Here is a 14,591-nt window from a genome sequence, read left to right as displayed (position 1 = left end):
TTAATTAAACAAGAGTTAATATAGTTATGTGTGGCTGCTGAACTAATTAAACAAGAGTTAACATAGTTAAACAAGAGGTTAATATAGTAATTAGGATACCTCTATTATTTTATACCTGAACTTTGAGATGAATAGTAGTTATGTGTGGCTCAGATGAAATATGGTACTAGCCGAGGGAAACACGAAGAGGGCTGGCTGCAGAGAATGGGATTATGGGAACTTGATATTTTAATTAGTTGAAATTGCATTTCATTTAGGTCAATGTCTTCTAATTTCCAGCTTTTCTTTGAATTATATAAAAATTGAAAATGGAGGTATCATATTAGGATGGACAATTTATATGGATACCTCAAAAACAGTTTTCCTGTCGAAAAATAAAGTTAGAAACTATATTAACTATATATAAAAACCGCATAAACAGATTTACGCTCTCCTAATTACTCATTTTTTGTTACCATTTCACCTCAGAAGAAGCCTCCATCATCTACTGTTTGTACAAGTAGAAAGAGACGCTAACGCAGATCGTATAACTTCCTTTAAAGTGCCTCTTAAGCTTGAGATTGTATTCTTCAGCGTTGCAAGTTCTGAGCTCTCACCAAACGAATCATCCAAATGCTCCAAAGACTCGAGCTGCTTCTCCAAGTATCTCCTCAGACTTGCCTCTGCAACATTAATCAGACTAAGAGATGGGTTACTGTGCATGAACTTGGTTACCAGAAACCCAGCTAATATCTGCTGGTTGGCCTTCACAAGCTCCGCGACAAAACATGGGAACATGAGTTTCCCAAAACATGACATAAACCGTCTCTCGGAACTTGCATCTGATTGTCTGTTGTCCGCTTGTCTTATCCGCTCTTCTTGGAACTCTCGAGATAGCTTTCCAATCAGATAGCAAAGGAAGGAGAAGACTGAGCCGTAGCAAGAATCGGAGATGATCGTTGAGAGAGTCCCAGAATATATAACCAGGAGAAGAACTTCATGATGGCTCTGACTCGATAACTCCGGAATGCCTTCTTGTTTCAATTTTTCTTCAACAACACTGAGACACTGAGATCTGATTCGTTCGTAGGGCAACAAAAGAGATATCTTTAGACCGAGAAATGGGTCAGTGCTGGCCAAGATCCCAGCCAGGCTTTCTGCTTCATTTTCTTCAAGCAGGACCTCTTCAGGTTTCTGAAGCGATCCATCTATAAGTCGTAGAACATTTTCGGGCATGCTCAAGGCAATGTACTTTCTCAAAATATCCAGCCAGCACGAATGTAAAGGATGAGCCGAGACTATATATTCCTTTTTTTCTTTCTCCATGGGTTCTGGTTCCTGAAATGTTTCCCATCCATCATTCCAATCATCATTGCCCCAGTCGTTTCCTTGGTCGGTTGCCTCATTAGACGGCAATAGTTCGGCTTTCTTAGCTTCAAACAGCTCTTCCCATCCTTCTAAAATTGCCAGAAGAGCTTCAGCTTGTGAAGCTGTAGTAACAGCAGAAGAGAGTTTAGAGAAGCAAGAAACAGATGTCTCAACACTCGATAGATCCTCAGGGGTGATCTCTAAGCCTGGAGCGATGGACACCACAGCAATCTGAGATGATTTGAGTGCGACCAAAGTATTTGTGAGCCTGCTAGAACCATCAGCCTGGTCTGGCAACGCTTGGTTAAGCGTGGCTTCAGTCTTTTGCATAGACGATAATAGCTCAGCCGAACCATCCCATGGCATAACGTTTGACTGTAGCTCAGATGATGAGCCCTTGATATTCTTACCCGAGATGAACTGCATAAGCTCTAAGGAGTACACGCGAACTTGACTTGGCAACTCCAGGTTCTCAGAAAATATTACGAGTTGTTCCCAGACTACAAGCCTAACACGCTTCAGTTCTTCCAGGTTGCCTTCCAAGTTACTGAGAGAGGAGAGCAACCGGTAAAGATTCTGTGTTTCATGAGCCCCAGATACCAAATTTTGTAAAATGGGTTCAAGTATTCTCAAGTAAAGGTGTGGAAGATCCTGCATAGCTGTCGGATACCGAGAGGACAAATCTGAGAAGACATCAGAAATGGGTCCAAATCCACAGCCAGAGAAGACCATGGCTCTGCAGAAGTTGAAGATTTCAGTCGCGCAATCACCTGCCAAACCAGATTTAATGTAGACAAGTATTGCAGCCCAAGCCTGACTTGGGGACAGACTGTCATCCATTACTAGTTTTATGAGAACAGTAAGACAGCTGCTAATGCATTCAGGGCTTAAGATAAGATTCTCCACAAGACTTGGAGTAGATGATTTTACTTCTTGCATCTCATCAGCTAATCTTATCCAAAAGTTAATCAGTAATATAAGACATTCTTGCCATGTAGAACTATCAGGGATATGCACGTAGAAGTCATTTGGCGGAAGAACTAATGTGAAATGCCGTTTCAGGATTTCCACAGCTTGCAAAGGTTCCAAGATCCTGACATATACTCTACTGTGGTCATATGTCTGCTCAAGTTGACCGAGGAACCCCTGGAAACTCTCTGCACTTCCAAAATCAAGATCTCTTCTACTCTCCAGTGTATCTAACAAATTCATAATATATTGTTTGTAAACATTTTGCCAGGAAATGAGACGGTCGGACGAATTCTCCATGAAGAAGCCAGTGAGAGTTTCTACCATTTTGGCCAAAGCTTCCAAGTTCATCTCATTGATGTGCGCATGGACTTCATTGTTGAAGCTGTCAAAGTTCAAACCTCCCAATTCTGCAATATTTTTGAAATCCAAATCTGTGATAAACGACACTCTACTGCATTCTTGCTTAAGGACGTTATACATATTCGATAACCCAGCAAAGGAACCATGCGGTTGAAGCAACAATGATGCTTCCTTGCTTAATTCCAAATGGCTATAGCATTCAGAAAGGAGGCTATATATGTAAGCAAGGCGTTGTTTGTTAAGACCACTAACTGCTGGGTACACGATTGTGCTTATGGTTTGTATGGTGTCTGAAGCAAAGAGAAGTATTTCTTCCTTGACTTGTATAATTTCAGCCGTGATGTCCTCATTTGTCCAAATCTCAGAGCAAAGGATAGAGCTTAAATACCTTAATATCACCTGGCAAGAAGACAAAGAAAGGTATATATTAGTTGCAGTTGAGGACAGTATGTGCAGTATAAGGTATATATAAAGTGAAATGTACCTCTGATTGGTTCAAGCCATATGTATCAGCCAATGTTAGTACATCTTTCAAAATCAGCTTCTTCTCCAATTTCACAGATTCAATGAGAGAGAAAACAGCAACCTTAATGTATTCAATATCATGGGATAAAAACCTTTCAGTCTCAACCCCGGGGATAATTCTCTCCAGAATTCTAGAACGGTCAGCATCATACATTTTTTCCTCTAATTTATGTTTCCATTCCTTCCAAAAAGTTGACTGAAGTTTGTCGATCCTCCTCATATCATCTGTATAAAACAGCACCTAGAGGTCAAAAGAAGTTGGCAAAAAAAGGTATATTTAAAAAATAATAGACCGAGAAACCCTTACCAGAGAGACTTTCTGTTTGATTTCTCTCAAAGTTCTTCCGAAGCAGTTCTCTCCTCTGGATGGGAGCCGTACACTCTACTCCAGAGTCATGTAGCAAACTATATATCATGCCTAGACTCATGATACTCCGAATTTCTTGGTAGTTCCCCCTTATTCTCAACTGCTTTTCTATAACTTCTACTGCATTAGATGCATCTACTAGATTCAACAGAAACGAGCATCCTATAATGTCTTCCTCTTTTGTTACCGGAAGATCAATTATCGAGTCTGTAATCATGGCTATCAGCTCATCTTTTGGTGCAAAACCATTCTTTGCCAGCCAGGATAGAATGGTAACAAGAGCAGTTGCCTTTACGCTGACAAACTGCTTTCCAGGAATAGAATCAAGCATTAGCCTTTTATCCAACTTCCTATTCCTACCCAGCTTAAGTAACCAGGGAAGATGTGACGCAGCAAACGAGAGAAGCTTCCCATTTTCCTTTAGAAGAGATTCCAAGTCCATGCTATTATCAACCGGCAAGTCCTTAGCAACACAAGAAAGTGTATCTTTGACTCTGTCGAAATCTAGTTGTTGATCACTGCTTAGCCCATCAAGCATCTGAGGGAAATCTCTCAGACAAGAAACACCACCCATCTTGTGAAATTCAGGAGAATCCGTCTCTGATAACATTCCCAAAGTCTCGCATTGGCCTTGGAGGTCAAGATCTTTCCATGCGTGCAATAACTCACTGATCGATTCATCATCGCAGTGACCCAAAGCAAAGCCAAGTAACTGCTTTCTAGAACTTATATCCATGTGTTCAAGTGCAGGACCTCTTGCTATTGCAGCACCTAAATCCCAAATGGGACCATGCCCTTTTTTGGTTAGAACAATGCATAGATCAAACGCCACCTGCAGATCGCCTGCAACTGCAGCTTCTCTAGCAATAGCTTCTTCAACAGATGCTATCTCTTCTGAAGAATTCAACCCAAGAAGTTTAGCAACCTCAATAAGTTCTTCAACATGTAGATAGGCCCCAGGATGCCCCGTGATTGCCATCTTAATAATCTCCATTGGATCGTTTACTTGTTTGAACTGCACTGGTAGGAGACTAACCCCAAGATCTGGAAGCCTAACAGTAACTGCATCAATGATATCCGCCTCGGCTTTAACAGTCCGGCTACTAGAAAATATATTGAGACACTCCCTTGCTTTCCATATCTGGAAATATAATTTTCAAAACTGTAATTTCCATATCCAAGCACAAAAAGAATTGTCGCTAACACTGAACTTTGTGAAAAGAAAACAAAAAACTCTACAGCACCAGAAGCAAGAATTGAAAGGATGGAAGGTTGCGTAACTATATTTAGTAGAGAAAAAAAGCTTTATACATAAATAAAGAAACACCACTTACTTCTTCAGAAGCAAGGCTCGGAGCAGAGAAGAAGTATTCCTTTGCCGCATTTATAACAAGACTCTCTGCCTTCTCTGATGGCAGAGCAACTGAGCCTGTACCCTTGAGATAATTTCTAGCCAGGGAAAACTTTCCAGCTTTTAGAAGTCCTCTACAGAACTCTGTCAGCACAAACTCAAGATCAAGGAAAGAAAAGGCTTTCTCTTGCAACTGTCGCAGATCACGCCACATGCATGCCCAGTCATTATCAGATCGCCCAGGTTGACGACGAACAAATTTTGAAAGCATGAGTCGAAGGATCTGCTTTACACCCTTTTCATCCAAATGAACCTCGAGGAAATAATTAATTGGTTTCGGGACCTGTGTAGAATAAAAGGCAGAATTATAACTTCCAAAAAATTTCAAACATAAAATCTGTTGGTACCTCCTACACAGGCAGAGAACCAGTCGAGTGCACAAGATTCTATACTTAAGATAGTTCATTTCAAATATGAGCACACAGAACAAGGCTACATATTTTTTGCTATGAGATACCAACTTAAGTAATTCAAGATACAGACAAATTTTGAAACCTGATAAATTTCCAAAAGCCTCCCTGCTTCTATATGACCTTCAGCCAGTTTGAGCCTTTTCTGAATGTCTTCACCAACAATATCTGCATTTGCATGGATTTCAGTTTGGTTTAGCAATAACTCAATAAGGACATCTGATTATTTAGTTACATAGACTTTGCGTTGGGATACATTGGATCTGGACTACTAACCATTTATCTTCGGTAGCTTTGATAGCATTGTTGCCATGACATTCCACTTATCTGTAACTTTGCACAGATACAGACATTGCAGAGCACAATCAACAACTTGAACCTCATCCTTAAAAAAACAAACAGTATACAAATCCATACACCCTTCCTCAATAACTTTCGAGCATAAATCAATCTCATTTTTTGCTGCCATCTCCTTCAGCCATTTAACTAGAAAGGACTCCTCATTACGATTGTTTGCCCCCAAAAACCTTTTCTGCATAAATGGAATTGCCTTGTCATGCAATCTTCTAACCACAGTTTCAGTTTTAATCCCTTCAAGCATCATTTTAAATTTCTCATAATCAGATAAATGCTCCCACCCAACAAGGCTTAAGCTGAAGCAGATTTCCCCTCCAATTTCATCAGAATAAATGATCTGGTGCAAGTATGATAGATCCTCATGGAACTGTTCCAATTCAGATATGCCTTTTTTCCATGCGATATCAATCAAACAAGTACAGTTGTCTAACAGCCCAGTGGAAGAATCAATATCTCTAGCTCTATTTTTATACCATGTGGCAAGTTCTTCTGATGATGGCCAATTATACCCCAAACACCTTCTAACAATTGGCTCAGTTTGAATCTGATAATCATTCTTGCTATTCTCCGGCAATTTATTAATAAATTTAACCATCTTCTCACATTCAACCCAGTCTTCTTCTCTCACTGCCATACTAGTTGGAGGAGATTTTCCCGGAAGAAGATGTGCATACGTTTCAACGGAAACTGTTTCAGGAATAGCTGCCAAAATTTGCAGCATGAAAGATGCAAGTGAATAAGGATGCCGCTTAAAGAGCAGGTTTAAGGCCCCTATCCTCCCGCTCTCAGCGAGTGCAATAGCAGCCTGATTGATAGGATTGCTCCGAAATTTTCTGTAATCCTGCACCGAATATCTGTGGAGACAATGTCATTAACCCTTTCTAAAAGTAACTGGATAGTTAAGTTTAAAAGTAGATTGAAAGTAACCGGAAATTCTGAAATGCAGAACCTAATGCAAAGAGCTTGGATATATCGGATGGAAACTGTCTGCGTGGGTATTTAAGGGTGGCAAAAGAGGGTTGTAAGTTTTTCAAGTAGCAATAAAACCCACGAAATTACCTAACTCTAGAATCGATGTCAAATTCTAACCAAATTCTAAAGGACACTCATTCTGTGTTGGATAACCATAGACCCAAAACAAACCTGGATATGCCAGACCTAAATAGTACTATATGGCATACCTGCTTACCTATCTGCAGAAAGGAAAAGAAGATGCAAGTGTAAAGATATATACCTGCCCATGCTTATTCCCAAATATGTGTCGAGCCTTTCACTAAACTGCAATAGTCGAAGCCTAGCCAAACGAAATTCCCAAAGTGGTTGGGATTCTTGATCTTCAGATTTAGCGAATACATAGTGATTAGTTAGATTAACTCCATGCGCAAGTATGGCCTTCATGGAATCTTCTGTTGGCCCAATTCTATCTAAGCATTCGGAGAGCACAAAAGCTTTATCTTTTATCTTTGATAGAATCATGCTCACATCTCTTACCCCTTTTTCTGAGTTCAACCATCTTGACTTGAATACTTCATCTCTATCCAACCCATGGCTATCAGCAAAATCTAACGCCTCTTGGTAGTGGCTTTTCTCAACTAAGATTTTATACATTTCAGGAATTGTTTTCTCAGTAAAAGATATTAGCCTCCATAACATACTATGCTCACTAGTATGATGCAATTCACTTGGGTCCTTGTCAACCTTGGCCAAAGCTGATTTTGCTTCCTGCGTTGAACTTTCTAAAAGAAAAATGTGTCCTTCCAATCTCCTAACTCTTTCCACGACAGGCATAGAATAATTTGTAGCATCCTCTTGAACTATAACACACCTACTGATGTCACATATACTAATGCTACCGCTCCTTTTCAAAATTGTAAGGGCGTGATCAGACCACCAAGTAAAATCTACGACATTTCTTAAACTTTCTTTCCAACTTTGTAGCGACTTATCTGGCTTAAGTGAATCAGAACTGTCTTCAGAAGGACAGTACGTAAGTGTCAATCTTGCTTTATCTAACTGGAAAAGATGCATACACCCATTGCTATCAAGACTTGCAACATGTGACCCCTGAGGTGAGATTAAAATCTTTGGATATGCCAACTGATCATCTTTGGTCTCAGAATACACGCCTTCAAACTTTGTGGTGGACAACAGTTCCAGACCCAAATTCTGACACTTACGCCAAAGTGAAACACACGAGGAACCTGAAGTGTAAGTAAATAAAATATTAATAATACCAAAATCAGAAACCTACATCTCTGTTCATAGGAAATTTTTCAACAACCACATTATTCATTAAACGACCACAAACATTGATAAATTATAGGTAGCTTTCCTATATAAGAGTATGCAGCTGTGGCTTGCTAAATTGATTGATTTCGAGCGACTGTGTAGCTTTCAATTCTTAACAATAAGTACTACGATTTTAAAACTTCCATAACTAAAATAAGTTGTATAAAACCTACCAGAACTCACTGTCGATGATATGCCTGCAGTACTACCAACAATGAGAAGGAAAGAAAGGTCTGGATGGTAATCAAAGCAAAAAACATGGTTGGGGAATTGCTTTCTCAAAGCTGGGACATTATTTAAAGCATGTTTGGAAATGGCAGAAGCACTTGGCTCCCTACTGATCTCGACATGATGAACATGTCCATCTGATGTAAGTACACTGAACGAACACCTACAGGCAAATTGTCATTGGGACAGACCACCAGTCAAAATTTCATATCAGAGGTAGACCTTCAGCAAACAAGTATATTGTAATGCACAAGGGCACATCAGGATCCCAGTACTCTTTAAATCTTAATCAATAAGAAATAGGGACGGAAGGAAACGTACAAGCATGATGGTTGCAAATCAGAGTCGTCCTTAATCAATCCTAATACTGATGCAGAAACCTTCAAGTTTCTTTTTGTGACTTGACTTATTTCTTCACCATTAGTTTTGATGAAAAAGAGGGTCTCGCTATCATCCACAAGACCAAGAACATCATGTTTTTCGGACCACACTCCGGAAGTAAATGATCCTGATATGTTGGCTGATGCAGAGAACAGTAAGTCAAGAGGACCATAGAATGGACATGGAATAGACCATGAATTAAGAAAACAGAGAGACAGAAAAAAGTATTGCGATGAGAGGATACTTTCGAAAATTAACAGAATAAGAGACAAAGTTTCCACATACCATCCTTGGTGGAAAAGAGAAAAAGAAAAGTAAATGCACTTTTTTAGGCGTTTGTTATCACAGTAAATCAAGTAGATAGTTTTTGGAAAGATAAATGCAGTATTCTACAAATACTTGTATTGGAGTGTGCTATGGCAAATTGGCAATGATCCCCAAAAACCATTATCAGGCAAAAAATATGTGAAACCAAGGGAAGATATGCCAGATTTCTTACATGTAAAACTGCCACATGGTTTCCTGTAATCATCGTCCTTTCGCAAGATTGTAACATGATTTCCGGAAGTGACGGCAACAAGTTCTCCTCTAGGCGAAATAAATAATGACACCGGTTTATTAGTCTTTCTCGGATTCCAGTATTCACTCCACTTTTCCTTGAGCTGACTAACACCTTAATACCAGAAAATAAATAATGAAGAAGCTTGTATCAACCAATGGGCTATAATGCTAATTTAACGAAAAGAGATGTGCACAAACATGATTCCTACAAGCTCATAAAACAAAAGATTCAAAATCACAGATCTCTGAGTTTGTGTATGGACTTTGCTAAACGGCATAATAAATAATAAGGCAGAGAAATTCCCCTCTGTAGTCTACTACATATCCCGGCATTTTGATAAAACACTTCAATGTATAGAACAGTTTACACATTCTCCAGAAATTATAACGAGCAAATAAGAAAACAACCTTGTAAAACATGTGAAAAAAAGAAATCAGCTTTTAAAATCGCGTACACGCCAGAACACAGTAATTAACCCAATACTTTCTAGAAAACTAACAGAAACTAGAGAACATATAAAGCTCCCTACTTTATTCACCAGCAGGTCAAACAACTAAAGAATCAACCATCTGCAACTGACCTCTAATGGAGACAAGAGACCGAAGCCCTCCTTTCGAATCAGTTCCATCTGCCTAAACTTCGACAAGCAGATCAAAGCGCAATGTAAGATATATAAAATAAACACTATACTCACAGCGATTAGTTAAAACTCTATAAGCATGATGAACATTGTACCTGAGGAAGAGGAGGATATCTAGGAACATAAGGCAATGAAGCATGATGACGTATCTCATACAAAACTTTTCTTCCAGGAGTTTCCATGATCAATCGCTTAAGGAGAGTGTGAGATCGATGATCCTTCACACCAGATTCTAGGAGCTGAACAATCAAATTATAAGATTATTGTATATGCACTGAATCGATCAAATCTGAAGTTGTAATCTGAGTCGGAGATCTAATTAGCAGGGTTATAGAATCAAAAGAAGGTTTAATTAAATTTTGACACCTTAACCCCAAAACATCAAGCATTCTCATCGTCTGAACCACAAAGTTTTAAATGATTCAAGAAAACCCTTGACAAATTACCAAATTAAACCAAGAGTCGATTAGCATACCTAAGCAATATTTGGTGATTATGCTCGGCGAGAGAGAGAGAGAGACCAGTGGCGAATTGAACAGAGAAAACGATGTAGTATTTGCTGGCGAGGCGAAGATCCGGGGATGCGACCTCCGATGGTGGAGACAGAAGAGATCCTGAGGAGGAGGAAGAAGACTCCAAACGAAATCTCACCGTCGAGGTACTACTGGTGAATGTGAACTTCGCCGATGAGAAGAGAAAGTGACGATGACGACGACTCCGTGAGAAAAAGAACACAAAAAAAAATTACAATACTTGTCCGACTAAAATCAATTGGAATGTATCAAAACCGGTCCGGTTCAACCGTCATAATAATGTTTTCTTTTCTTATGCAGATTGACAATCAAAACCGGTCGGTTCAAATTAAAAATCGAACAAACCGAATAGTTGTATCCTTTGTGAAAGGAATCACAATTTTGATTCATTCCTCTGCTCTTCTCTACAGCCATTAGAAGAGCTCTTTTGGAAAAGGTTTTTCAAAAGCATATGACACCACACGGCACCACTGAGAGAAAAAGGAGAACTGGGACAAGTGAAGAGTTTTGGAGATAATCTAGTTTGTTCCAGTTAATCGTTGTCGACGTCGATTCTCAAGAAACGGTTTTCAATTGTAATGAATGATTTATTTATTCATAAAAAAAAAAAAAGTAAAAACTAAAAGACATTTGTACACGGTTCATAACCTCTGGAACACGTGTGCATATGACAAGCTACAAACACATCTTGTTTGCTCAAAGAAATGATAAAACACATTTGAGGAACTGAGATCAAGAAAGAGTGGCCCTGAAACACTTCACCAAAAAAATAAGTGAATCACTCACTCAACTTGCATACTTCCATGAACTTCTGGACTGCGTTATGATACTGAGTTCCCTGAAACCAACCACACAACAAACGTTAAGCATCTCGATACTGACTATTAGAGATAGGACAGATCATAGAGGTCAATGGTTTCTGCTCTAACACATAAAACACATGAAGATGTTCTAAAGAAATCAAGATTAAGTTCACCAATTATGTATCTTCATACAATAATTAATTGGATAACTGATCTGATAAATATCCTTAGGCAACTGAAAATGGTTTAGGCTGAATTGACTGTTCAATCAGCAAAACAAACAATTTATTCCGCATGTCAAATACATACATGGACCAGACGATATTGACACACAGTATACTCCTTCGGGAACTAGAATGGAGAACGGAAACAGATGAGGTAGGCGACTTACCTCCCAATATAGCTGATGGCAGTTCATGCATTGCCAAAATTCTAAGTTTTTATTAAATAAGCAGTTGGGTATTCTTTGGAAACCCTTGGCTGCTTCAATGGCTTCTTCAATGCTTAGAGGTTTCTGAATAAATTTCCCATTGCATTTTGTACATCTTGACATCAGCTGATCTCCGCTGATCTTTAGCTGGAAAGTCTCTATCACCTGTGCAGCTTATTGTTTCATTAACCCTGTAGGAACCCATAATCATTCTACTTAATGTAAATAAAGTGGTTGCACAATGAGTATATGAGGTTATTTCGAAATGCTCCACCCAGAAAGATTTTATTTAAACATAAACTCATTCGCTTAAATATTTATCTTCAAGAGAGCCTATTTCTTGAAGTCAAAATTTCCAGTTTAGGTGTCCCATTTCAAATCATGCCTCATCACAGATCTTACAGAACAGCTCATACGTTGAGAATTAATTTCGTTTGTACCTCAAGTAGCTGCTCATTTTTAAGAAGACTCTTTACTCGATATATCTGATGTTTTGCCATATCCTGGTGTCTCAGCAATTTTGTATCTCTTGTCAATAGAATTCTGTTCTCTTTAAATGCTTGATCAAGCAACTCCCTGACATTTGTATCAACAGATCAACAGAAAAATTCAGGAAACCTAAATAGATAGTGTGATCAACCCCATAGTCACGAAAATATTACAGTATCAGCTTTGGAAAAAATACCTTGAATCTGGCTTTTTTGAGTGTGGAATTGCAGCATCAATACCCACACAACGTAGATGTTTCGCCAAACCTTCAACCTAGAGAGTAATTTTATAAGCAATCGATGTGAAAAAATGGTTACATTCAAGAAACAAAGATACTAACTAGGTGAAGTCATATAATAGAATTTTTTCAAGTACATAAAACAAAGTCATTTCAAAATATTACCATCACATCCAAAAGAAATTTAGGGCAGCCATCACCGCCTAAAGATGGGTCCCATGGCGGTGGACCTTGCCATTCCGCAGAACAGACCAACTGCTTATTTGTGTTCACAGTGCTTGAGGGGACACGTCTTCTTGTTTTCTTCTTGAGTTTCTTCGGTAGAAGATCAGACTCCTTCAACAGGATCCTTTCTCCATACTTCCTGACAATCCTTAACAGACTCTCGTCCATCGGCATTGTGTTTAGAGTTGTTTTTCTAGAAACCATTCCATTGGTAATGTTTTGACCATTTTCTGACATTGATCTGATTACATCTGCAGCCTTGCAAAGTTTGAGCGTGACAATCTTACTGGTAGATTCCGATCCAGTCAGAAGTTCTTTTAAGCCAACATTTATCTCTCCAGGATCTGGCGCTTTGATTCCTTCAAGAAGATGTGCCTTGAATACATCGAATAGTTGGAGCAAGCAGTGAGCATCTGTGGCAGCATATAGTTTCTGTTCTTCTGTAAGAGGACGATGTGACCAATCACTACATTGAAGTTCCTAAAAGCATAAAAAACTGTTAAAAAAGACTTAGTAACAGTATGCTTCTCTACCTACCAGCAACCTTAGAAAAGCTAACTAAATGTCAAAAGACTACCTTGAAGTAATATGATACAACTAAAGAGACCGAGATTCTCCAGGGTGTTTAGATCTACACTGAACAATCAAATTAAATGTCTAAACAGCATATAGCATAAGGTAAAAAGACTAATCCATCCATCAAGTTAACATTACTAAGACAGCCTAAACCGTTAACACATATCTAATAGAAGTATCAAGCTAGTCTATTTTAACCAAAAGTCAAGTTATTTCGGGAATGATTGACAAACCTTTGAGAGAGAGATGTCCAGCATTTCCTTGCATATAGCTGCCAAGCTCTTAATATCCTTTGGGGGCTTTCTCCCAAACCGCTTATGCTGCAGATGATTGTATATGCTTGTGATATCCAAGTACTGTTTCACCTATTCACATTAACAATCACATACGAGAGTTTTAGAGAAGCAAAAACTAAAAGGAAAACAAACACACAAATCAAAGACTCTACTTTGATCTTACTTACCTAATCTATAAACACCAGACGTGATCCAAACACAAGAAAACTAAAACCTTGAAGAGGTAACAGAGCTAAAGGTAAAAACTTTGGTAGCAATTCGATTACACTTATCTTGAATGCAATCCTAACTACCAAGAACAGTCTCAACAAAACGTTAACTAAAACTTTTCACAGCTTTAACTAAAAAACAAAGAAGTAAACTTCAAAATCTTCATCAAGCAATTCACCTCTTGGAATCCACCTTCACATCCATGTTGTATAAATGTCGAAGACAAGTAAACCAAATCCTGTTTAAACCGAAACCCTAATTTCAACACATCCGGAGAAACAAACATGTCATTCAACAGCTCCCACACCGACGGGAGATTAATCGAAGTCAAATCAATGAGAAACACATCGGAGACACGATCATCATTATCATCATTCGTGGCTTGACTGAGTCGGCACGCGACTTGGAGAAGAGTTACTGTAGGAAACGAAGAGGAGCTGGAATGTTGTGGCTTCCACTCGGCGTCTAAGGCGATGATCGTAGAACGAGTGAAACACCATTTCAGGCGAGTGAACTCGGTCGAGTCGGTGGACGAAACTAGATAGGTCTTTAGATTGCTTTCCATCGTTACAGAGCGACAACGAAAACAAAATTAACTGAAAATTACATTAAAGTAGACTTGAGACTTGAGACACTCTTATGTCGGTTTTGGTTGATCCAATTAATGGTTAGGTGAAAACCGAATCGAATCAACTAAGCCGAACCAAAATCTAGCGATAGAAACTAAAACCATTTTATTATCTTAAAATATTTTTCTTGTCAATATCAAATTATTAATTATCTGAACCGACTTGAAATTAATTTCTATATTATAAAAATCAAACTAAATTTTTTAAAATTATAAAAAATAGATATCTTTTTTATTATTTTCTTTATAAAACTTGATTTTTAAAGTTATCTACTAACAAGATCGTGACAGGTCAATTTTATCGATTATATGTT

The 14,591-nt window shown here is 38.6% G+C and overlaps 2 protein-coding genes across 9 annotated transcripts; both read right to left on the bottom strand.

Moving 5' to 3' along the window:
* Positions 1–262: 262 nt before the first annotated feature.
* LOC104770828 (MAG2-interacting protein 2) lies at positions 263–10,600 on the bottom strand. 2 transcript variants are annotated; one of them, XM_087506148.1, is made up of 13 exons: positions 10,325–10,600; positions 9,945–10,088; positions 9,790–9,841; positions 9,147–9,320; positions 8,588–8,786; positions 8,212–8,429; positions 6,984–7,950; positions 5,669–6,603; positions 5,478–5,560; positions 4,906–5,265; positions 3,512–4,712; positions 3,164–3,429; positions 263–3,078 (listed from the first exon to the last, which is right to left on the bottom strand). In XM_087506148.1, exons 2-13 carry the CDS (start codon positions 10,029–10,031, stop codon positions 481–483), a joined length of 7,140 nt encoding a protein of 2,379 aa, XP_087362274.1. In that variant the 5' UTR covers positions 10,032–10,088; positions 10,325–10,600; the 3' UTR covers positions 263–480. The 2 variants fall into 2 exon arrangements, with proteins under 2 accessions (XP_087362274.1, XP_087362275.1); XM_087506149.1 differs by having other exon boundaries at positions 9,790–9,846; positions 10,325–10,582.
* Positions 10,601–10,948: 348 nt separating this feature from the next.
* Positions 10,949–14,282, bottom strand: LOC104770827 (uncharacterized). Of its 7 annotated transcripts, none has more exons than XR_015593998.1 (7): positions 13,828–14,270; positions 13,377–13,508; positions 12,508–13,047; positions 12,301–12,377; positions 12,056–12,191; positions 11,577–11,806; positions 10,949–11,220 (listed from the first exon to the last, which is right to left on the bottom strand). XR_015593998.1 is itself a non-coding variant. In XM_010495282.2 (7 exons), exons 1-7 carry the CDS (start codon positions 14,212–14,214, stop codon positions 11,161–11,163), a joined length of 1,536 nt encoding a protein of 511 aa, XP_010493584.2. In that variant the 5' UTR covers positions 14,215–14,282; the 3' UTR covers positions 10,949–11,160. The 7 variants fall into 7 exon arrangements, 5 of the variants coding, with proteins under 5 accessions (XP_010493584.2, XP_087362698.1, XP_087362696.1 ...); XR_015593999.1 differs by having other exon boundaries at positions 13,607–14,231; XM_010495282.2 differs by having other exon boundaries at positions 11,577–11,780; positions 13,828–14,282.
* Between the last annotated feature and the right edge of the window lie 309 nt (positions 14,283–14,591).

The sequence above is a fragment of the Camelina sativa genome, chromosome 20 (assembly GCF_030686135.1).
Source record: "Camelina sativa cultivar CO46 ecotype springtype chromosome 20, ASM3068613v1".
NCBI classification, from domain to species: Eukaryota; Viridiplantae; Streptophyta; class Magnoliopsida; order Brassicales; family Brassicaceae; genus Camelina; species Camelina sativa.
The sequence above is the reverse complement of the archived record's forward strand: the minus strand, read 5'-3'. Positions and strand labels throughout refer to the sequence as shown.

Coding starts and splice junctions, on each gene's coding strand:
- LOC104770828 (XM_087506148.1), bottom strand. CDS start 10,031: ATGGAAACTCCTGGAAGAAAAGTTTTGTATGAGATACGTCATCATGCT. Junction 5,266..5,477: donor GGCTTTTGGAAATTTATCAG/GTTTCAAAATTT, acceptor TATTCTACACAG/GTCCCGAAACCAATTAATTA. Junction 3,079..3,163: donor ATGGCTTGAACCAATCAGAG/GTACATTTCACT, acceptor TCTTCTTGCCAG/GTGATATTAAGGTATTTAAG.
- LOC104770827 (XM_010495282.2), bottom strand. CDS start 14,214: ATGGAAAGCAATCTAAAGACCTATCTAGTTTCGTCCACCGACTCGACC. Junction 13,509..13,827: donor GTGAAGGTGGATTCCAAGAG/GTGAATTGCTTG, acceptor TAATGTGAATAG/GTGAAACAGTACTTGGATAT. Junction 12,192..12,300: donor TCAAAAAAGCCAGATTCAAG/GTATTTTTTCCA, acceptor TACAAATGTCAG/GGAGTTGCTTGATCAAGCAT.